This window comes from Oryctolagus cuniculus, chromosome 21 (genome assembly GCF_051225735.1).
Source record: "Oryctolagus cuniculus isolate XC-2025 breed Fujian yellow rabbit chromosome 21, ASM5122573v1, whole genome shotgun sequence".
Lineage (NCBI taxonomy): Eukaryota > Metazoa > Chordata > Mammalia > Lagomorpha > Leporidae > Oryctolagus > Oryctolagus cuniculus.
The window spans coordinates 29,298,632-29,323,831 of record NC_142887.1 but is presented as its reverse complement, the minus strand read 5'-3'; the positions used below and the strand labels follow the sequence as shown (position 1 = coordinate 29,323,831).

General features: G+C 43.7%; 1 protein-coding gene across 1 annotated transcript in view; it reads left to right on the top strand.

Annotated features, from left to right (window-relative positions):
- Positions 1 to 25,200, top strand: part of SLC5A4 (solute carrier family 5 member 4) — a 41,792-nt gene that overhangs the window by 3,803 nt on the left and 12,789 nt on the right. The window contains exons 5-10 of the mRNA NM_001171357.1: positions 5,788 to 5,892; positions 11,597 to 11,702; positions 16,825 to 16,905; positions 18,768 to 18,988; positions 20,631 to 20,766; positions 22,472 to 22,579. Coding sequence (NP_001164828.1) covers positions 5,788 to 5,892; positions 11,597 to 11,702; positions 16,825 to 16,905; positions 18,768 to 18,988; positions 20,631 to 20,766; positions 22,472 to 22,579 — 757 coding nt within the window. The remainder of the gene's footprint in view (positions 1 to 5,787; positions 5,893 to 11,596; positions 11,703 to 16,824; positions 16,906 to 18,767; positions 18,989 to 20,630; positions 20,767 to 22,471; positions 22,580 to 25,200) is intronic.

Sequence of the window (25,200 nt, the reverse complement as noted above, 5' to 3'; positions counted from 1 at the left end):
CATGTCGTATGACAGAGGGTCAGAAAAAAAAAACACACATACAAAAGTGAAAAAGTTGCCGGTCAGATGCAATTACTGTGAAGATAGGACATAAAGAAAGAGTCGTGGGAGATGATTCAATTGTGAAGGACTTGTGTATCTCCTAGACTTAAAAGCACTTGATGAAATAACTGTGCATTAAGTACAATAGCCAAGTCTGCCCTCCCTGTGGGAAGCACATTATCAGGTGGGTCAACAGGATTCATCTAAGTGTCTCCAGAAGGCTAAAAACTAACCGTAAGTTTCACTTTCACTTTTTTAAAGTCTGACAAACCTTGCTCATATGGTATATAGAACTTTGTTTCCATCAGGTTGCAGGGAGGGAGTTTTATAGCAAAGAAATTAAGACTCCACTATTTAAATAAAAGTTTCCTGTTTCAGACTTTAAAAAAAAAATACAAGTAAAAAGTCACACCCTGTGTTCTGGAAATCAGCAATGTAAGATTCCCAGGGGCTGTAAGGTCATGACCAGTTCTTGTCTTCGAGGAGTTCCCCTCAGACAACTGAGTGGAGAGTGCACTCGAGTAGAAGTTCACACAACATCCTACAGGGCTCTAGGAAGGAAACAGACAGGGAAGGGGGAGCTGCTTCTGGGGTAGAGACACCAGGTTTGATGGCAGACGAGAAGGGGAGGCACCGGAGGAGGACGTGTTAGGAGCAGCTCTAAGACTTGAAGCTCCAGGGTCTGGAGACATGAGGCTACCAGGAACATAGCAGGAAGATCGCAGAGGGGAATCAGGTGGTGGAGAACAGGGGACCACCGAGTTCACTTAGAAACTGGGGGAGCGTTTGGTGCCTTCAGGACACCCACAAGGAGACCCCAGGCAGTGGGGAGTGAGCCTTGTACATTAGCCAGCAGGGAGAGTTGGGCTGGACGCCTTTTTTTTTTTTTTCTTTTTTCTTTTCTTTTCTTTTTTTTTTTTTTTTTACAGGCAGAGTGGACAGTGAGAGAGAGAGACAGAGAGAAAGGTTCACCCTCCAATGGCCGCCGCCGGCGGCGTGCTGCGGCCGGCGCACCGCGCTGATCCGAAGGCAGGAGCCAAGTGCTTCTCCTGGTTTCCCATGGGGTGCAGGGCCCAAGCACTTGGCCCATCCTCCACTGCACTCCCTGGCCATAGCAGAGAGCTGGCCTGGAAGAGGGGCAACCGGGACAGAATCCGGCGCCCCAACCGGGACTAGAACCCGTGTGCCGGCGCCGCAAGGCGGAGGATTAGCCTAGTGAGCCACGGCGCCGGCAAGGGCTGGATGTCTTGACCCAGGCCTCCTCGGGTTTAGAAACAGTGCAAGAGCACCCAGTCTGTTGCATGGGATCGGATATTTCTCTGTGAAGCGGGAGCCCTCGCTCCATCAGCAGGTTGAGAGGAAACATCAGTTCTGCATCTCCTGTACATGTGTCATGCCGGGTGACCCCAGGGGGGCGTGGCAGGGTACCGGATCCAGTCTGTGCATCCAGGGAAGCATCTGTGAGCAAGCGCTGTCTGAATGGAGCCCTGAGGACCTGGCAGAGGCTGGTCATGTAAAGGCAAGGGAGGAAGAAGCGCCTGAGCAGAGGGAGTAAGGTGAACACAGCCCAGAACCAGAGGTGTGGGGTCCTTGGAGGTGCAGTGTGCCCTGGCCTGGGGCTGGAAGGTGGGACACAGATGGAGCCGGAGAACCGGACAGGAGCCTGGGAAGCCAGGGAAGGACTGGGGCTCAACCCGCTCTACTCAGTGGACCTCTCCGTCTGAGGTCTGATCATTTTCTTTGTTCTGTAAAGTTCTCAGGGGCTCTTTTTTTTTTTTTTTTCTTTTTTTTAATGGCGTTCACTTCCTCAGAGCTGAATTAATCACATTCCTTTTCCTTCGCTACTTCAATGTATCTTCTTCCTACACAAATGTCCACGTGATGGAATAGGTCATAAAATGTACTTGGATGAAAAGTAGTGGAATTCTGTGCATGAGTGAAAATGTGAATGCGTAAGGGGACTTCCAAACGTTAGTGGAACAGTGCACATGACAATATACCCTTCTTTCCCCACACTGTGGACAATATCACAAAGCCCTCATGTTGTGATGCTAATATCCCTGTTTCCAAAAAATATAGTATATACATGTATGCATATAATATCTACATATGAAGTGAACATGGCAAAATGTAAAAGTTGTTCAGTCTGAAAACTAAAAAAAAAAGTATAAAAAAGTTCATGGAGAGTGGAGTTAAGAGATCAGTTTATTTTGGTGCGAAGAATGTTGAAATCCATGTATGGTTTTCTCAAATGTGTTTTCTGTGAACTTTTGTAAATCTCTTTATATATTTTAATTTATGTAAATGATATTCCACTATAGACTTTATTCTGTTTTCCCTGTATTTGGATTTGTCTTTTAAAACTCTCAACTGGCCGGCGCCGTGGCTCAGTAGGCTAATCCTCTGCCTTGCGGTGCTGGCACACGGGGTTCTAGTCCCAGTCGGGGCGCCGGATTCTGTCCCGGTTGCCCCTCTTCCAGGCCAGCTCTCTGCTGTGGCCAGGGAGTGCAGTGGAGGATGGCCCAGGTGCTTGGGCCCTGCACCCCATGGGAGACCAGGAAAAGCACCTCGCTCCTGGCTCCTGCCATCGGATCAGCACGGTGCGCTGGCCGCAGCGCGCCGACCACGGCGGCCATTGGAGGGTGAACCAACGGCAAAGGAAGACCTTTCTCTCTGTCTCTCTCTCTCACTGTCCACTCCGCCTGTCAAAAAAAAAAAAAAAAAAAACTCTCAAGTTAGGTATGCATGTTTACTTTATATTTTCTTCCTGGCTATGACACATTCACTACCTTATTGATGAACCCCTAGGCTGCCTCCTACTCTCAGCACTACAGAGGAGAACATGAGGGACTTTTGAAAGAGGGGTGATTTCAATAAATATGCATGAGTTTAAATGTTTTGAGTGAACAACTTAAAAGGGGAAGAGAAGTGGTAGACACTTACTTTTCTTCTTGTGGACCTACAATGAGTATTCTCTAACCCAGGGTTTCTTAATTTCAACACTTGACAGTGATTCTGGCCGTAGAGTGCTGTGTTGTGCAAGGCTGGCCTGTGCATTGTCAGATGTTCAGTGTCCCTGGGCTTTGCCCATTAGACACCTGGAACACCTGCTGTTTTCAAATGCCCCCTGATGGGAGGTAAAAATCATTCCCTTTAAGAAATCATCACTCTGGGGCCAGCACTGCTGCGTAGTGGGTAAAGCTGCCACCAGTAGTGCCGGCATCCCATATGGGTGCCGGTTCGAGTCCTGGCTGCTCCACTTCCAATCCAGCTCCCTGCTATGTCCTGGGAGAGCAGTGGAAGATGGCCCAAGTGCTTGGGCCCCTGCACCTGCTTTGGATCAGCTCAGTTCCAGCTGTTGCAGCCATTTGAGAAGTGAACCAGCCGATGGAAGACTTCTCCCCCCACCTTCTGCCTCTGCTTCTCTGTAACTCTGCCTTTCAAATAAATAAATAAATAAATCTTTAAAAAAAAAAAAAAAAGGAAATCACCACTCCATGATCGTTTGTCCCTGGATTTTCCTGCACCCTCACCAACACGTGATTCTTTCCTTCATTCTATTTTTTTTTTTTTTTTGCCATCCCAACAGCTGTGGTTCCTTTTTTTTATTTATTTATTTTTTATTTTTATTTTTTTGACAGGCAGAGTGGACAGTGAGAGAGAGAGACAGAGAGAAAGGTCTTCCTTTGCCATTGGTTCACCCTCCAATGGCTGCCGCGGCTGGCGCGCTGCGGCCGGCGCACCGCGCTGATCCGATGGCAGGAGCCAGGAGCCAGGTGCTTCTCTTGGTCTCCCATGGGGTGCAGGGCCCAAGCACCTGGGCCATCCTCCACTGCACTCCCTGGCCACAGCAGAGAGCTGGCCTGGAAGAGGGGCAACCGGGACAGAATCCAGCGCCCCAACCGGGACTAGAACCCGGTGTGCCGGCGCCGCTAGGCGGAGGATTAGCCTAGTGAGCCGTGGCGCCGGCTATGTGGTTCCTTTTTTAAAATTAGAGATTGGACATACTACAGCTGTGTTGGTTCCCTTCAATCCAGGGGTTGCCAACACACTGGGACGCTGCCCTGTCTTGCTGAGTCAAATGTCTACATTTATTCCTTAGGCTGCTGAGGTTTGGACCATTGAGTGCCTGGACCTTGGGGTTGTTTCTGGGATTAGTGATCTCACGGGGCAAGTCTTCTGACCAGTTCCTTGCAGGCCATCAAATATTCACCCTTCATTCATCCTGAGTCCCTTCTAGATGCAGACTTGAACAGGCTCTGTTGAGGGAGGTTATCCTAGTGCAAGGACTCAGGACAGAGAACCCTTGTGTGGGTTCTTGGGTGTGGTTCAGCATCCTTCAGTGGTTTCTCTCAGCTTCTGGTCCATCCCTACTTCCTCTTACTGCTTTTGATATTGCATAAGTATTTATTCAACATTCTGTTATGCTGGGGGAGATTAAATCATGAATTCAGTCTAGTATAAAGAAATTAGAAAGCTGCCTTTTTTTAAGCTGTTTCAACACATGGTTAATTTTGCATTGCAATTATAAAATCCATAGTTTTTTCACTATTAGGGATCTAATAATTCTCTTCTTCTCAGGAAAGATAATCAAATAAATTTGTCCAGTTATCAAACTGTGGTTCATTATTTACAAGTAATATCATTCTAACTGGAATGAAACATTATCAGTGAAAATAATTTTTAAATTTTTTAAAATATTTATTTATTTGAAAGGCAGAGTGGCAGTGAAAGAGAGAGAGAGAGAGAAAGGGAGAGAGAGAAAGAAATCAATCTTCCATCTGCTGGTTCACTCTCCAAGTGTCTACAATGACTGGCAGTGGCCCAGGCTAAGGCCAGGAGCCTGGGACTCCCACATGGATGGCAGGGGCCCAGGCCCAAGCCAGGAACTCCTTCTGGGACTCCCATGTGGGTGCAGGGGCCCAAGTACTTGGGCCATCTTCTGATGCTTTCCAAGCGCACTGGCAGAGAGTTGGATTGGAAGCAGAGAAGCCAGGACTTGATCCAGCACTCTGATATGAGATGTCTGTGTTGTAGATTGCAGCTTACCTCACCATGCCACCACATCAGCCTCTGAAATGATAAAAAATTATGGGGCCATACTGTGTATAGCCACTACCTAGGATGCCAACATCCTAAATGGGTGCCAGTTCCTGTTCCAGCTGCTCTACTTCCAATCCAGCTCCCTGTTAATGGCCTGGGAGGTCCCAAGTGCTTGGGCCCCTACCACCCACATGAGAGACCCACAGGAAGCTCTTGGCTCCTGGCTTTGGCCTGGGCCAGCCCTGGCCACTGCCACCAACTGAGGAGTGAACCAGCAGATGGAAGATCTCACTCTCTCCATCTTTCCCTCTGCCTCAAGTAAATAAATCTTTTAAAAAATTAATAATAATAATAATAATATGAGTTGAGTTTGTAACAGACACTTGACATTGTGGGTGGTGCTTTACATGCACCTTCATATTGAACTCCTCCTATTCCACAGACGAGATAACAGAGGTTTTATATATATATATAACTTTATATATGATAAATATTGGAGCTGGGAAAAGGCCCCAGGATGGTCTGCCCAGTGCCTTTGTTCATGCCAGCCTGGCCGTTCTGCCAAGGAGCTGGGCCTTTCTCACCTCTGCTTTCCCAGCAGGCAGCACTCGGCACTTACCTGCCCTTAAAAGCCAATGAACAGTTGTAAAATCAGGATGCCCGAGTGCTGAAGGCGGATCCTACTGACGGTTGTCTCTGCAGGTGATGACCATGCCGGAGTATCTCAAGAAGCGGTTTGGTGGGAAGCGGCTCCAGGTCTACCTGTCCGTCATCTCCATCTTCATCTCTGTGGTCTTGAGAATCTCAGTGAGTTTTGTGATTCCTGACATTCGGGCTTCGAGGGGTTGTCGGATGGGTCTGGGTCAGGGGGTCAAGGTCAGAGAGCCTGCTTGTGTAGACTGCTGACTGTCCTTGTAGCGTCAAACCCTACAGATGCTTTAAACTCCCGAGAGTCTCTCTGCCAAGTCTTAATGGGATAAAGGAGCTTCGGAGACCCTTATTTATAGAGGGGAGACTTTCAGGCCGTGAGAGATTCCAGAGTGTAAATCCACCCACTCGCTAAGGATACGAAACACGGGTGTACAGAAATCAAGTGTTTCCTTCAAGTAGCAGAGCTCATTAGCAGGACAGAAGAGGACTTCTCTGCTCCCCTGCCTTTTCCACACTGCCTCTATTCTTTCTCAGAGTCAGTCAGAGTTTCCATTTTCAGTTTCGGTTTGATTATCGGACACATGGACCCAAGGGGAGTGTCTTATATTATGATGTTGACTTTTCTGAAATGTACCCCATTTGGTCTAAGACTGTCACTGTAAAACACGTACCACAAACAAATGTTAAAGGAATTTAAACATCATATGCCTTGGAGATAATCAGGGGTAGGAAAAAAAAAAAAGAACGAAATTTGAATTTCAGTCCCAGGTGTAGAAAACAAGGAAATAATCATTCTTTTTGCATCTGGTGTACCTGTCAGTGGTCATGAAATAGTCTCAGATTCACAAGGCAGGCAGACAGGTGTCTCAATGGTCATGGGAGAACTCACTTTCACTGTTGCTCTTCTGTTGAGCTCAATCATTGTTGAATAAAGCAGGTGCTGAGATGGCCTGAGCCACCCTAGTGAAATGTGACTGTTTCCCAGCACTTACTGCGTGCTACTGAGCTCTGTGTTTGGGTAAAAGAGATTCCTGAGCAGCAGGATTCACCGTATGGCTAAAGAAATAAGAATTCTATACCTGACATAATCAGACTCTTAAAATTCAAGCTAGACTAGAGAGCATGGACCAGGGTGGGGGGTGCCTGTGGTGCATGCCCAGGAAAGAAGGTGGTCCCTGATGGATGGAGCTGGAGGTGGTCTTCATAGAGGGGTCCCTTAAGCAGTCCAGGGTAGGCAGGTTAACAGAGGCAGCAAGAAGCATAGGACCCCAGGAGTATTGGGTGCTTTGTGCTCCCATGTTCCCACGCGTGCGTAGGGCTTGCCAATCTCCCAGTTCTCCACTGGCTTCCACAGTTGCAGCCTTACGGTTCTAGAGAGAACGAACAGGTACTTAGTCCAAATGACAGCAGCCCAAGAGGTCCCTGAGGGACCTTCCTGGAATGGAATGTTGATGAGATGGGTGGGGGTGCAGGGTCTGAGTGTGGGGGGGGGTCCAGTGGTCAGCTGGGAAGATAATACAGCAGGAGTTCACTCTTACCTGCAGTGTTGTGTTTTAAGTGATGTTAGCAATGATTAATTTTAGGCGTGGTCTTTTGTGTACTTTTACACCCTGATAACAGATCCTGCAGTGGGTACTTATTAACCAGATCATTCAGGAGGAATAAGTATAGGACAAGGCTCTCTCTCCTGCCCAGGTGGGTAAGGATGGTGTGTTCCCTGGTTCTCCACCTCCAATAACACACATTATTGAGATTCGGTATGGAGTGGGAGTAGTTAATGGGAATGAATTGAACTATTAATGAATGGGAAGGATTCCCTTTATGCCTCAGTATTTCATAGAAACATTGAGAATCTTTTAGAAAATCACATTGCAATTTTTAAAAAAGGTTTATTTATTTATTTAAGAGGCAGAGATACAGAGAGAGGAGAGAGGAGAGAGAGAGAGAGAGAGAGAGAGAGAAGAGAAGAGAAGAGGACAGAGAGAGGTCTTCCATCTGCTGGTTTATTCCCCAAATGGCCACAAAAGCAGGGGCTGGGCCAAGTCAAAGCCAGAAACCAGGAACTTCTTCCAGGTCTCCCACATGGGTGCAGGGGCCCAAACACTTGGGCTGTCTTCTACTGCTTTCCCAGGTGCATTAGCTTGGAGCTGGATCAGAAGTGGTGCAGCTGGGACTCAAACCAGTGCCTATTTGGGGTGCTGGCACTGTAGGTGAAGGCTTAACCTTCTATGCCACAGCGCCAGCCCCACACTGCAAATTTTAAAACTGGGAAACTAATTTTCTTACTTGCTGTTATCTAATTTCCATGATCCTTATTCAAATACTGAGAGTTGTGTCCATAATGCCCTTTATAGCAAAGGAAAAGCCTGGGTCTTTGCAAATCTACTTTATCATGAGAAATATTTATTTTTTAAAGATTTATTTATTTATTTGAAAAGCAGTTATGGAGACACAGAGGCAGAGAGACAGAGAGAGGTCTTCTATCTGCTGGTTCACTTCCCACATGGCCGCAATGGCTGGAGCTGAGCCGATCCAAAGCCAGGAGCCAGGAGCTTCTTCAGGGTCTCCCATGTGGATGCAGAGGCCTAAGGACTTGGACCATCTTCCACTGCTTTCCCAGACCATAGCAGAGAGTTGAATCAGAAGTGGAGCGGCTGGGACTCAAGCCAGCACCCATATGGGATGCCGGCACTGAGGGTGGCGACTTTACCCACTATGCCAGAGTGCTGGCCCCAAGAAATATTTTATTATCATTACAAATGTGATTCATGCCTCTGAGTTGCACATTTTAAATGGTTAAAATGGCAAGTGTTAGCTATATTTTACTACAATAAAAAGACATAGCTAATATTCTATTTCAAAAACATCCATTAACACCTATATAATATGTACTATATAATACAGAACAGCCATCCATACTGAGATAATGTAGGTTATCATAATAAGATAGTGTATAGAGATGCCTGAGTGAGACAAAAGGCTGAGGTTCAGTAATTATCTCTCTGTGTGGATCAGCATGAATGAGACAGCTATAGACACAGATAGATACAGACAGGCTTGAGTGCTAACCTCCGTAGGTCATACCCTTTTTTCTGAAGTGATGAGCTGCTTTATTTGTAAATGTAATGCAATGTTTTTAAAAAGCACAGTTTCCCCTCGATTTAGTAATTGCATTGCCAGAAAACCCCTCCTTTGGAATTCTTTATCAGGTATTTCGTCACCATCTTTTCCTCTGGAGACTGTTACTAATGCTTTCTTGTGTTATCTGGGGGGAACTCAGCTTGCCTTACTTTTCATGCTGCCTGTGTCCGTACACTGCTAATGTGCACATTAGATTTGCTGTTTCTGCATTTTAACACCTGCTTGGCCAGCTGTGTTGGCTTTATTTACAGTTCTACACTGAAGTGCATTCTCCTTGCGTCTTCCTCCACAACAACTGATGGCAACACTTTTGGGGACACAGAGGCACTCCTCTTGGGCCCAGAAGGGATGCACAGAACTCAGCAGGAACCAGTGTGGCAGGTTCCTGAGCCCCAGAGGTGTCGTCCCTCACAGCACTGTGGCTGGACTTGTGGGAGCAGCAGCCCAGACACTTGGAGGAATTGCCAGGTTTCCTTAGGTGCAAGCATTGGCAGGGGTATGGTCAGCATACTGCGGCTGGAGCTGTGTAGCATTGGCCCGAAGGCTGGCAGGGGTGTTCGAATCCCCACAGTGCCAGTCCAAGGTTCCTATACAATGCCTTGGTATCTATCTACCTTTTCTTCCCCCAAGCAGACAATTATTCCCTGTGTATTAATGCTGCCTGGTGTTGGGGGAGGGATCAAGTGAGTAGTCATGGCCACCCTCACTGCCGTGCTCACGGCAAGTCTGGGGACTACATTCACAGGCGCTGGCCTGAGAACAGGGACCTTTGGATTCCACCTGGTGATGGTTTTACCAGATTCAAGATGCAGTGCTGTGCTCACTTTGGTACCTTACTTCCCTGGGGGGCCGGCGTCTTGCTCCTTGCTGTCTGTCCATGGTTTTAGGAATTGTTCTAAAGGTCGCCCTTTGGCTGCTCAGACAGACACTAAGCTGGCTTGTACTTGAGACTTTGCAGCTACAGGGTCCTGCGCTGACTTATGGGTACATGCAAATCCCACAAGAGGCTGGGGTGATGCAGGTTGGAGTACTCACCACCCTACCCCAGGCATCCACCTTATGCTGGGGGAAAAGTTTGGAGACTCTGTGTGCTAATACTGGCCTGAGGATAGAAGCATCTGGTGTTGGGTCTCACTGCAGTGGAACTGGTACTGAGCTTTAAGCCAAATCCCTGTGCTCATTTTCCTGCCCTACTCCTGCCCGAGAGCCAGTGGAAGCTGTCTCTTGCCTTCCTGGACTGATTCAAAGCTGGATCACCCTTGAGTCCCATAGTCATGGGACTTAGTCCCAGGGTATGCTCCAGGGCTATGCCCCAGTGGTGGTGACAGAGGCCAAAGTAAATCCATCCCACCAAAGCACAAGTCTCTGCCTGATTCAAGAGCAAAATTGGAGACTGTGTTTGTGAGCACTGGCCTGGGCACAGAGGCATTTGGGCTTTATGTGCCACTAGGTCTCACTGCAGCAAACCCAGCTCCTAACTCCAATGCAAAGTCCTACTCACATTTCAGTCCTACTCCCCAGGCAGCTGGAGGCATGAAATGCTGCCTGCTGGGGATTGGAGGTAGGGTGGTGGAGGCAATCGCTTGGCTGTCCAACCTCACACTGAACTTGGTTACACCTGAGTCTCCCCACCTATGCTCAGAGTGTTAGCCGTGTCTGCATAGCGATAACAGTAACGTGAGCCATAATGAGCCCCTCCAACTGGGGCAAACCTAGGGGCTGCATCTTTGAGCAGTGGCCAGGGGCAGGGGCCACCTGTGCTCCAACAGTCATCGAGTGAGGACTTTCCAACTCTAGTGCTCCTCCCATAGCAACCAATTGGCTTTCAGTTATGAATAAGGTCTTCCTTATCCATCTGCCTGCCTGTCATCTATCTGTCTATACCGATCACTATTTATACAGGCTCAGAAAGCCCTACTTCTCATTGCTTTGCACACTGATTACATTTCTAAGTGACCCTGACATATTTCATTAAGTAAAATCCTACAGTAGCATCATTAAAACATGCATAATTGTGTGAACTTTGGGGTTACACCGTGTAGATCCAAACCCTTAGCCTACCACCTGCTGTCTTGGTGCCCTCGGACAGATTCCTGTAAGCCTCAGTTTTCTCAAGTGAAAAATGATTCCAGTAATAATACCTGCCTTACAGGCAGTTGAGGGTAGTGGAAAAGTGTGAGGGTAGATTCTTTCAAGTTTTAAAAGAAGAAGTGATATTTTGGCAATTGAAGCTTTTACAAAATAGAGAAGAACTATTACTCATCTCATCTCTTGCAACAAACCCAATCTTGTATATAACTGTGGCAAAATAAAAACACACATACATGACAGTGAAACTCAACACTGACAAATAAGAATACCAATTTTAAGAATACAGGTGTAGTGCTCCATCACAGTGGAGAGGGTTGCTATAGCAATTACTCAGCATCTCTAAGTCTCATGGTGCAGAAAAAATTCTCACGTCACCACATTTCATAGTTGTCTTGGCTGAACAAAACTAGCTGTTATGAGACTATTGAAGAGAGAGTGAAAACCACTGTTCCAAGCTTTACTCTGATGGAAGCTATTGGCTGTGGAGACATTATGTGGAGTCTTGAAGCATGAATAGGAAACTTGCAGGGGAGAAGAGGGGTGAAGGGAAGGAGAGTGGGCACTGGAGCAGAGAAACTAGTGACCTGAAATGCCTGTTTCTGTCCCGTCCTGCCTGTTTGCTTTTTAGTCAGACATATATTCTGGAGCTGTATTCATCCAACTGGCCTTGGGATTGGACCTTTACTTAGCAATCTTCATTCTCTTGTTTATCACTGCTGTTTACTCCATCACTGGTGAGTCTGTTGCATGTTTTGTTCAATTACGCCGCCTTCTGCTGACCACGCCCAGAACGACGACACCATTTCATTCCTACCATGGTGGTCACACACAGGGCCAGAAGCACAACTAGGAAGAATAAAGCAGGATCCTCAGTAATATATCAATTAACTCGCGAATGGCAAAGCATCCTTGAACCCCTTGAATATATCCCACTTGGTCGTGATCTTTTTGCTGTAGTGTTGAGTTTGGTTTGCTAATATTTTGGTGAGAATTTTTGCATCTGTGCTCATCAACAATATTTGTAGTTTTCTTTTCGTGTTGTGTCTTTGATTGGTTTTGGTATCAGAGTAACGCTGGCCTCATAAAAAGAGTTTGCCAAGGTTCCATCCTTTTTAATATTTTGGAATAGTTGAGAAGTGTTGGAGTTAGTTCCTCAACAACAAAACGAAGAACAAAATGTATGTGACCCTCTAAACAGGTGCCAAAGAAGCATTTGAAAAGATGCACCATCCTTTTATGATAAAAACAAACTAGGTATGGAAGGAAAATAATTCAAAATAATCAAGGCTGTAAATAACTAACCAGCAATCACTATAATACTAAATGGGGAGAAGCTGGAAGAATTTCCCCCCAGATCTGGACGTCCACATTCACCACTGCTATTCAATACAGTGCTGGAAGTGCTAGGAAGAGCAGTTATGGAACAGAAAGAAATAAAAGGAATCAAAGCTGGGACGGAGGAAGTCAGGAATGTCCATGTTTGCAGATGACGAGAATTTGTCTGTGGGAAAACCTGAGCACTCCACCAAAAAGCTATCAGAACTAATAGACCAATTTGGCAAAGTCACAGGATACAAAATTAGCTGACAAAAAGCAGCATCTTTAGGTACCAATAATGGTCTTACTGAAAGGGAAATTGAGAGGAAATCCCATTCACAATAGCTACCAAAAAATCAAATATTTAAAAAATTTTTTGAAATAATCTCTACAATGAAAATGATAAATTACTGATGAAAGAAATCGTCAAAGACACAAAAAATGAAAATATATTCCTTGCTCATGAACTGAAAAAATCAGTAGCATTAAAATGCCCATACTGGGACTGGCACTGTGGCACAGCAATGCTGGTGTCCCATGTAAGAGCCGGTTGAAGTCCTGGCTGCTCCACTTCTGATCTCACTCCCTGCCAATGTTCCTGGAAAAGCAATGGAAGATGACCCAAGTACTTGGGTCCCTCCCACTCTTGTGGAAAACCCAGATGGAGTTCCAGGATCCTGGCTTCAGCCTGGCTCAGCCCTAGCCACCACAGCCAACTGGGGAGTGAACCAGTGGACCTCTCTCTCTCTCTCTCTCTCTTTCTTTCTCTCTCTTTCCTTCTCTCTCTCTCTGCTTTTCAAATAAATATGTTTTAAAAGCCCATACTACAAAGGCAACCTACAGATTCAATACACTCCCTATCAAAATACCAATGACATTCTTTACAGAATTAGAAAAAGAGATCTCATTATTCATATGGAACTACAAAAGATTAAAAATAGCCAAAGTGATCCTGACCTAATAATAGTATTGATAAAACTGGAGGCATGACAGTATCTGAATTCAAGATATACTGCAAAGCTATAGTAATTAAAACAGCATAGTACTGGCATAAAAACTGACACTCTAATCAGTGGATCTGATTAGAGAACCCATAAATTAATCCATATACATACAGACAAATGTGCCAAGAACATACATTGGAGAAAGGATAATCTCCAATAAGTGGTGCTGGCAACGATATATATCTATAACTATATCTATAAATATAGATATAGATAATATATATGCATGAAATTGGATACCTGCCTCTCACCATATATAAGAATCAATTCAAGATGGATCAAATACCCAAATGTGAGACCTGAAATTCTAAAATTATAAGAAGAAAGCACAGGGGAAAGACATTGGTGTAGGCAATAATCTTTTTAAGACCCTGAAAGTAAGGGCAACAAAACACAGCTAGACAAATGGAATTATATCAAACTCAGAAGCTTCTGGATAGAAAAGGAAGCAATCAATAGAGTGAAGAGTGAAGAGACAGCCAACAGAATGTAGGAAAATATTTGTGAGTCACTTATCCAACAATGGATTAATATCCAGGATTTTTTTAAATTTATTTGACAGATAGAATTAGACAGTGAGAGAGAGACAGAGAAAAAGGTCTTCCTTTCTTTGGTTCACTCCCCAAATGGCTGCCATGGCTGGAGCTACACCAATCCGAAGCCAGGAGCTAGATGCTTCTTCCTGGTCTCCCATGTGGGTACAGGGACCCAACCACCTGGGCCATCCTCCACCGCCCTCCCGGGCCACAGCAGAGAGCTGGACTGGAAGAGGAGCAACCGGGACTAGGACCCAGTGCCCACATGGAATGCTGGCACCGCAGGTGGAGGATTAACCAAGTGAGCCATGGTGCCAGCCCCTAATATCCAGGATTTATCAGGAACTCCAAAAATCCAACAATCAAAAAAACAACCAATCTAGTTACAAAATGGATAAAGGATCTAAAGAGATGGTTCTCAGTAGAAGAAATACAAGTGACCAACAAATGTATAGATAAATGATCAATACCACTAGCCATCAGGGAAATGCAAATCAAAACCATAATGTCATCTCACCTCTCTTAGAATGGCTATTATTGGAAAGACAGAAAGTAACAAATGCTGGCTGGGATGTGAAGAAAGGGAAAGTCTTATAGACTGTTCAGAGGAATATAAAACAGCTGAGCTCTTTGGAAAAGAGTACAGAGATTTATTTTTTTTTTATCTTTTATTTAATGAATATAAATTTCCAAAGTACGACTCATGTGTTACAATGGCTTCCCCCCCCCATACCGTCCCTCCCACCCACAACCCTCCCCTTTCCCACTCCCTCTCCCCTTCCATTCACATCAAGATTCATTTTCGATTATCTTAATATACAGAAGATCAGCTTAGTATACCTTAAGTAAGTATTTCAACAGTTTGCTCCCACACAGAAACATAAAGTGAAAAATAATAGATGATTTTTTTTAAATGATGATGAAATCAGATCAGACCTATTGTCATGTTTAATCCCAGTGAGAGTCAAGTTGGGAATTGATAATTTCTTTTTTTTTTTTTTACAGAAGATCAGTTTAGTGTACATTAAGTAAAGATTTCAATCGTTTGCACCCCCATAGAAACACAAAGTGAAATATACTGTTTGAGTACTCGTTATAGCATTAAGCCTCAGTGTACAGCACGTTAAGGACAGAGATCCTACATGAGGAGTAAGTGCACAGTGACTCCTGTTGTTGACTTTACAAATTGACACTCCTGTTTATGGCATCAGTAATCTCCCTATGCACCAGTTATGAGTTTCCAAGGCTATGGAAGCCCCTTGAGTTCTCCGAAGAGTACAGAGATTTATTTAACAACAATAAATACAGCTATCTTATGATCCAGCAAGCTCACAGTTGGGTATGTATCCAACAGACATCAAATCATTATATCAAAGAGATATCTACTCCACCATGTTTATAGCAACACTGCTCACAATATCTCAAATGTGGAACCAACCAGGGTGCCAATCATCATATAAATGGATCAAGAAATTATGTAAACATACACAATGGAATATTATTCAGTCATATAAAAAGTGCAATCCTGTTATTATAGCAAAATGATTGGAATTGAAGGACATTTATGTTAAGTGAAACAGACATTTATGTTAAGTCAGATACAGAAAAACAATTACATTTTCTCCCTCATATGTAGAAGCTGAAAGTTTTCAATCTGAACACAGAAGGATGATTACTAGAGGCCTGGAGAGGTAGGGAAGTTAGAGGGAGCTGGATAATGGACATCAAGTCAGAGTTAGATCAAAGGAATAAATTCTTTCAGTTACACAGCATAGTAGGCAGACTATATATAGTTCACAGTAACCTCCTAGCCACTATATGAGAAGAAAGAAGCTCTACGCCTCCAATTAAAAAGTAATGTCAAGTCAGGGGAAATTGATTACCTGATTTGATCAGTACACACTGAATACATGCATTGGAGTGTCACATTGTAGCCATAACAAAAATTAATTTTTGAAAAATCTTAAAAAGAATCCTCAGTGATAAATGTGAGCATCTTGATTGAGGAAAATACTGCAGCAGGTGGGGCGGGAAACTGGTGATTTGGCTCAGCTGTGTGTTTGGAGCCAGATTGGGGTTTAAACATCAACATATCACACCAATGAAAGGTTGAGATAAAATAACAGCTCAGATAGAAGACAGGCAAGTCAAGGTGAACTCAAGTAAATACCAGGTGCCAGGGTGTGGCCGTGGCTATGAATGGCACCTTCAGGAGGTGAGAACTGGATCAGTGGGTCGGTTGTGGAGAGAAAGGGTGTAGCAACATTGCAAGGAGGCTCTCATAACCTAGATGTGTTGATGTAGCATCTCATGCACACTAACTTACGGAAATTGAACCATGTTGGCTGAGCTGGAAAAAATAAGTGAAAGCAACAGCTTGAACAACTGAGATGGTTCTGGAGACATGTTTGCACACCAAACGTGTTTCAGAATAAGTGGGAGATGAGCACATTCCACTTGCAGAGTAAGTCTTGTTCTCTCCGTGACACTGCTTAAAGGAAATATCTCACTGACTTAGATTAGCCTAGAATTGGAGAACAAGGTCTTCTTCATACCTCACTTTAGCAAAACACAAGTAAGTAGCCATAACTGGTATTCTATTAATGAAATGATCATATGTCCCAATACCAGAGCCACATGGTTTTGCTAGATTTGGGGTTGGGTGGGGGGAGTTGAGATTGCTAAGGAAAACTGTTGCAACCTGAGCATTTTGCCTTCCCCTTTCTCACTATTAAAAACTCACACTAAGATAGATGGACCTCCATATAATTCATAGAAACTGTGAATCAAGGCAAGACAAGGAAAATAGGAGAACCAATGAAACACGTAAGAACTAGGGAAAGGCGATGCCCAGAACAGCTCATGAATCAGCCAAGAGATCGCCATATGCACTCTGCTGAGCTAGTCCCATCATATGGGTGAAGCAGAGCAGAAAAGAGAAGGCAAACAGATGAGTACCCATAACCCACGTGCCCTGTTTCTGATCTCTCTCTCGACAGGCGGCTTGGCCTCAGTAATTTACACCGACACCCTCCAGGCTTTCATCATGCTGGTTGGCTCTTTCATTCTCATGGGGTTTGGTAAGTGGTAACAGCATGCCCAGTGCCCTGGTCCCATGAACCATCATATGCTCCACAATGGACAAAATCAGTAGCACTGGGTTGATGATCTTAGAGAATTATTGTTACATTGGATTCAAAGCACAGAAGCCTTTCATTTGGACAGAATTTCCATGAAATTAAAGATTAAATATTAGGGAAGGTTTAGATAACTGAATGTTAATTATCTAATCAGTCTTTATGATTGGTCTGAATGAATAGCCATTAAAATAGCACCTTATTCAATCTGTTGCTGGATGATGGTGTTAGTCTCTTTTCTGTTACTATACTGAAATGCCTGAGGCTGGACTACTTTCATAAAGGAAAACAAGCCTAAGTCATTGTTCTTGGGGTTCAAGGGCATGTTACTGTCATCAGCTGGGTTCTAGTGAAGCCCATTGGGCATGGCACCCAATGATGAGAATGTCTTCGAAGGAGAGAACACATTGCCAAATAGGAAGCTAGAATGAGCCTAAAGTTCCACAAACTCTTTGAGGGGTGCACCCACAATTGACCTCAGAACCTTCCACTGGATCCCGCCTCTTAAGGGTTCCACACTAACCCCACTCCCAGCATCACACTCCTGGGGACCAAGAGTCCAACGCATGAACCATTTGGGCACAATCTCAAGTCATACTGAAATCACAGCAAATACACAAATATAGGTTGGACTCTCACTTAATCTCATCAGTTAATTAATATCTTAATTAACTCATGCCAACAAGTAATATGGATTAATAAAATTTACAGCTTTCTCATCTTTCTTTCCTTTTCTTGTGCTATTTGTCTTTTTGTAGGTAACCCATGCACACAATAAAAAGGGTATGTGATGGAAAGAAACATCTCTTTCCTGTGCTCTAACACTTGAGTTTCACTGAATACAATAATCATAAAAACACGTACACCTAATCACAGAACTTGGATATATGAAGATACTTCAAAAGACCATGGGAAATGTTTTTAAAAGACATGTTTATTTTAGTGCAAAAAAATTTGAAATGCATTTATACAAACCACCTTCAAACCCTTTATGGAAAATGCATTTTATGAAAAAACGCTATGCTTAAATGTGAAGAAACTTTTGAACCAAAAGGACTTACTTTAATTCTATTTTCCTCAAACTTTTCAAAGTGTTCTCACACTCACCTCACGTGAGGCGAAATCCGAAAGATTTGCAAAACAAGAAATCCAGAGCGATAAGGCTTGAACATGGTATAGTTGCCAGTAGTTATTTGTGGATACCTAAGTTAAGTTAAAAAGTCAGGCCCTCATTTCCCATGTCCCTTGGTCAAGTCTGACCCATTGCCCTCAATTTCTGCTCCTCGTCATCCCAATCTTGAGTGGTCACATAAGCAGAACAGTGTGTTGCCCCTAAAAACCTGACTGTGCTCAGAACAACCAGGCTCTGACTTAGGAAGAGAGCCCATTGCTTCCTGTTCCTATCATAAAAGTTGGGACTTCTGATGGATGACTCCGTTAATCTCTGTGAGCAGAGCCCACCTTTATCTTTCTTTCTGATCAGGATGGGGGTACAATATCCATATTAGTCTTCTAGGTACCAGTTTCATTTTTAACAGAAGGCTAGGTGTCGAATCAAAAATTTTTTAAAGAGAACTACTAGAAGAAAAGTTGGAGTTTTTGCTTTAGGACTTCACACAAAACATCTTGTGTCAGGGTCTATGGCAGTGGAAGTAGTAGAAAGGCAGGAGTGGGGGGAGAAGGCAACTGGGGATCTGACCAGGTTGATGGGAGTGTTCGTGTAGCTCCACCACAAAGGAGTAACCACAAAGATCAAGAGTCTTTGATTTCTGGAGGCCAGTTCATTTTACCTGATGTCTTTGCAGCATTTGATGAAGTCGGAGGCTATGAGAGCTTTAAAGAAAAGTACATGAATGCCATTCCATCTGTCATCGAGGCAGAAAACCTGACCATTGACCCCAGCTGCTATACTCCTCCGGCAAACTCCTTCCACGTCTTCCGAGATCCTGTCTCTGGTGATGTTCCATGGCCAGGATTGATATTTGGAATGCCCATTGTAGCTGCATGGTACTGGTGCACAGACCAGGTGAGGGGTGTGTGTGTGTGTGTGTGTGTGTGTGAGAGAGAGAGAGAGAGAGAGAGAAAGAGAATTTGTTTACGTTGTTCTTTCTCATCTCATAGAAAACACATAGTTTTTATTGTATTTGTTCAACCTCCTCCAGTTTTTCTGCCTTTGTAGATGAAAATTAATTCAAATATCTTCTCTTTTTAATTTTTTAATATTCATTTGTATACCATTTGGATCATTTTTATTTTTGCTTGTTTGCTGATGTTTTCTTCTCCCTGGGTAGTCTCTGTCAATTTCAAGTTCATCATTTCACAATTCTTAGCCCATCTTGAACCTGTAGCCACAGTTTTATTTTTCCTCTATATCCTGAACTGACCTTCTCAATATATCTACCAAAATGTGTGTCATCTCACCATTGAGTTCTGGAAGCATATTTAGTATCTGTAGTTCATCTCTGATTCTGTAACTGGTATCACATTCGCCAGTAGATCAAGTCTCCGACCATGATGGCCTATTAACAGGGTCCCCCCTCAACCCCGGCCTGTTACTGCTGCTGTCCCTCCAACTTATTCTAGAGCTCTGTATAAAAATGCCAGTTGCTTCTCCAACCCTGAATGATCCCACTGATGTCCCTTGCAGATTGAGAATAAAAAAAAAAAAAGACATCTCTATTTTTGGACAGTCCTAGACCGAAAAAATAATAAGAAGGGGCATTATGAGTAGAAATCCTACTTTTCTAGAAATTTGTGAGTTAAGAAATTTCACAGTTTAGGTAGAAACATTGAAATTATGTGCATTTTTCCCAAGACTATTACATAACTATGAATGACTGGTGAAGAAATATAGGTGGCTAGCTCCCATATGTTATGTTACGTGATGTTCTAATGGATCCCTAACTATGGGGTGTCCGTGCCTAACTCAGTTTTTCAATAAGGCAACTGCCCTATCACAGCAGGGAAATGCTGATGATGTGAACAATATTCAAGACACAAGTTAAACACACAAGTGTGGGCATCATCTATGACAGCTTTGTACCTGGAAGAACACACTACCATCATTGCATAGTGCAGCCTGCTACAGTAACTAATGTGTATCAGCTTCTATACACCAACAGTCTTACACACGCTATGCCAGATGTTCAGACAGGCCCACAAGAGATAAACCTGTTTCAGAGATGAGAAATTTGAGACTCACAGAGATCAAACACTACGCAAAGAGTAAGGATTCCACTCCCAAAGCCCTTATTTTTATTTTTAAAAAGCATGACATCATTTCTTATTGTAACATTAAGCCAGGGCCAGCACTGTGGCACAGGGGGTTAAAGCCGCAGCCCGGCATCCCATATGCTCCACTTCTGATCCAGCTCCCTGCTAATGCGCCTGGGAAAACAGCAGAGGATGGCCCAAGTGCTTGGATCCCTGCACCCACGTGGGAGACCTGGAAGAGACTCCAGGCTCCTGGCTTCAGATTGGTTCAGCTCTGGCTGCTGCAGCCATTTGGGGAGCAAACCAGCAGATGGAAGACCTCTCTCTCTGTCTCTATCTCTCTCTGTAACTCTTTCAAATAAATAAAAATAAATCTTTTTTTTTTTTTTAATTTAGCCTTGAAAAGAGAAATCGTGCTCAGATCATTTCATGAGCATGTCTTGTTTTCCTGGCAGGTGACGGTGCAGCGCTGCCTGTCTGGCAAGGACATGTCTCACGTGAAAGCTGCCTGCATCATGTGTGGGTACCTGAAGCTACTGCCCTTGTTCCTCATGGTGATGCCCGGGATGATCAGCCGGATCCTGTACCCAGGCAAGTCGTGAACCTACACATCCTCTCTTTCATGCTTGAGGGCTGAGAAGCATCTTAAGATGCAGCAGAATCTTGTATGCTAGAAAACCTATGCTGGCCAGGAAATGAGAACCAAGTCCCAGGCAGAAGGAACAGCTGGTGCAGATGAACAGAGGTCTGGAAAAATTAGCACATCTGATGCTCCATTCCCTGATCACTCACACAGGCTGCCTGTCTCCTTGCAAGCACGTGAGTGTGAGGCCTGTTTTTGTCAGTGGCTCGGATTAAAGGAAGCCTAGACAGCAAGGTCGGAGGGTCCTGGAGGAGGACCTGGCAGAACTGGGCAAATCAGAAGTGGGTGAGCCATAGAAGTGGAGTGTGGTGGCTGAGATGCACTCGTTTCTCTTGGTCCCTAGGAGATGGGTGGAGAGCTGAATGTAAACACTGTGAAATTGGGCTATTTGAGCCACGTCCATTTCTGATTCCACTGAGAGTGGTCTCCTAGCATTAAACAAAAAATAAACTTTCTTTATTGTGAAAAGTGAAGGAAATACAATCTAGTATTTGTGGAATAATGGAGGATTCCTTTTTATTAGGGCAACCCAGCAGACAACACTGAGTCTGCTTCAAATCCCCTCAACGGAGCATCAGTGTTTTTCACTGTAATCTGGATGATCCTCAAGTGGTCAACACCACTTCATATTGCAGTATTTTTAAAGATTTATTTATTTATTTATTTGAAAGGCGGTGCTACAGAGAGGGAGAGAGACAGGGGCAGAGAGAGAAAGAGAGATCTTCCATCCTCCGGTTCACTCCCCAAATGGCCATGATGGCTGGGGCTGGGTCAGGCTGAAGCTAGGAGCTAGGAGCCAAAAACTCCATCCAGATATCTCACGTGGGTGCCGGAGCCAAGCACTTGGGCCATCTTCTGCTGCTTTCCCAGGTGCATTAGCAGGGAGCTGGATTGGAAGTGGAGCAGCCAGGACTCAAACTGATGCCCATATGGGATGCCACCATTGCAGGCAGCGGCTTAACCCCCACTACGCCACAGTGCTGGCCCCCAAAAAGACATTTCTTTGTGGGAAATTATCAGAAATGATTTTTTAAAAGAATACAATGTACTAAGGCATTGTTATTTCAGGTGATTCTTTGTCAAGTGTCCCTACTTGTGCTCATAACACCATTCAAGCAAAAAATTCCCAAAAGTTCTGTGCAATTGTTGCAAGAAGGGCCACCATCATCCATAGGGCAGTCACCCTAATCGATGGATCACTATCATGAGTGACACTTTGTCACTGATGTATGTGGAAACTGTTAGGCCGGATATGCCTGGACATACATTCAAATTTCCTGTGGTGGTGGTGATTCTCGTTTTTGTTTATCTTTGGAGTTCTGTGCTCCTGGGAGAATTTATGCTTTTGTCATGTTTCTGGAGCATAAGCTCACCTCCCTTTGTTTGCTGTAATGCTGTACATGGGCCACACCCCAAAGGAAAGCCCTGCCCCTTGAGTCGGTGCCAGAGGAGCTAGGGGGTACAAGACACTTTTAGAAGGTCATGTTCTAGAAAAAGAGGGACCAGTGGCATGGTATGGCATTCAAGGTTGAATTTCTAATTTCCAGGTAAATGTCCTTCCTCCTGCCCAAGATGTTATAGCTTATCTCTCTGTCCAAGGGCTATTGGTTGTTGAGATCTGCTCATTGAACTCATGTCTGAATCCTTCCTCAGATACTGTGGCATGTGTTGTACCTTCTGAATGTATAAAACACTGTGGCGTTGACGTCAGCTGCACTAACTATGCCTACCCAACACTGGTACTGGAACTGATGCCCGCTGGTAAGAAAATCTCCAAGCTAGAATAGCTTTGGAGGGTTGGTTTATAGTTCATCCGTGAGAATGGGCTGTGGCATAATCCTTGGTAATTCTTACTTCTGTTAATTCTTCTGCTCATCAGACATTTCTTCTTTTATTTTTTTTTCATTCATTCACTTGCAAAGATTTTTCTCTTTTTTCATTTTTGAGATAACACATTTTTAATTTCCATTATAATCAAAGTTTCAACACTCCACTAAATAAAGAGTTCAAAAAATAAAAAGTAAAAAGTAGGTGAGGGCTATAAACAATAATAAAATGAAAAAATGTTCAACTTGTATAAAGTAAATTTTAAAATAGTCACAAAATCATTAAAACTATAACAGTATATAATTCTTAGCAATTTGTTTGATAATGATTTAAAAAAAAGTTTGACAAAACACTGTATTTGACGCAAAACAGATACACACAGTCATTTCTGTCTCTTTTTATTTGCTTTGTTTCTTTTTTATTTTTTATTTTAGCTCCCATATATAAGGAAAAACATGCAGTGTTTGTCTTACTGTGTCTGGCTTAGCTCACTCAACTTGATGCCCACCAATTCCAACCATTTTGATGCAAATGATAGAATTTCATTCTTTTTTATTGATGGGTAATATTCCATTCGTCTGACGATGGCCACCTTGGTTGGTTCTGTATTTCAGCTATTGGGAGTGATGTTGCTGTGAATATTATGGGGCAGGTATCTCCTTGATACAGGAGTTCACGTCTTTGGTGTATACACCCAGTAGTGAGATTGCTGGATCATGTGGCAGCATGATCTAGTTCTTAAAGAAATCTCCACACTGTTTTCCATGGTGGCTGCACTAATTGACATTCCCACAAACACTGTACCGGAGCTCCCCTTTCTCCACATCCTCACCAGCATTTGCTGCTGTCTTGTACAGTGACTCATCTGCCGGGGGTGAGGTGATCTCTCATTGTGGTTTTGATTTGCATTTCCCTGATACCTACCGATACTGAGCATTTTTCTCATATTTTTTTGGCCATTTGTGTTTCTTCTTTTGAGAACCTTCTGTTCGAGTTATTTGCCCATTTTCTTAACCGTATTTGTTATTTTGTTCTTGTTGTTGGGTTTTTTGAGTTGCTGACTTATTCTAGATGTGAAGCCTTTGTTGGATAAGTAGCTTACACGTATTTTTTTCTCATTCTGTCAGCTGTCTCTTCACTCTATTGATTGCTTCCTTTGTTGTGCAAAAGCTTCTGCGTTTGAAATCACCCCATTTGTTTAGTCTTGTTTTTGTTGCTTGTGCATTGTGCAAGAAGTCATTACCTACATTGATGTCTTGGATTGTGTCCACTACATTTTCTTCTAGCATGTCTCACATCTTAAATTTAGGTTTTTGATCCTCATTGAATTGATTTTTGTGTGTGGTGAGACATGGGGAGCGAATTTCATTTATGTAAATTTATATAAATATACACACACATCCATTTTTGCCAGCACCATTTATTGAAGAGGTTATCCTTTCTCCAGCGTATAGTCTGGGCACTTTTGTCAAAAAATCAAATGGTGGCATGTATGTGGATGAATTTATGGGCTCTTCACTCTGTTCTGATGATCTATATGTTGGTTTTTATGCCAGTAGTTTGCTGTTTTAGTTAGTATAGTATGCTTTGAAGTCAGGCATCATGATGGCTCCAAGCTTGTTTTTTTGTTTTCTTGTTTGTTTGTCTTTGCTCTAGATCACTTTGGCTATTCCAGGACTTTTGTGATTCCATATGAATTTCAGGATTTTTTCCTAATGCTGTAAAGAATTACATTGGTATTTTGGTAGGGGTTGCATTGAATCTATAGATTGCTTTTGGAAGTATAGACATTTTAATTACCAGACATTTCTTGAGTACCTTCCATAGGCTGCCATCCCTGTGGTAGGCCTGGAGATTTCAGAAATGAAGAGTTTCCGTTAGGGGAACCCCTGCTCTTTCAGACTCAACACTGCTTTCCAAGGCAGTCAAGAACATTCAAAGACTACTTGCCAGCAAAAAATAATTCTACAAATTTAAAAATTCAGAGGACTTGAGGTTAACTCTTCATCCTGTGTTTCTTGGGACTAGTGATACTGGAATAGATTTCAACCCATGTCACTTACAAACACTTGTCAAGCACCTGCTACGCCCCAGGTCGTGCCTTGGTGCTCAGAACACATCAGTAAAACAGACACAAAGACTTGTCCCCTTTGGGACTCACATTTGAGTTTCATGAGATAGAAAATAAACCTTACATTCAAAACAAGTAAACTGTTAGGCTATCAGATGGTCATTTTTTTTTTTTTACTGTTATAATGATTGCAAGTAAACACTGATTGTTAATCCCCAAAACATGTCCAATGTTTGGTCAGAAGGTGATGCTGTGGTGAATAAAACCGAGCAGGTCCCAGGTCTTGGAAGTGACCAGGTAACCTTGTACTTGGTGACCTTTCTCTCCCTGGCACACAGGAGTGTTTGCAGGATAAAGGACACATGATCCCCTGTCTACCCCATCCTACTCTGCCCTGGGAGGCTTAGAGCCATTACAAATGCACAGAGGGAACCAGAGCGTGAAGCCCCCACAGCGGTCCAAACCCTCGGCTTTTCTCCCCCAA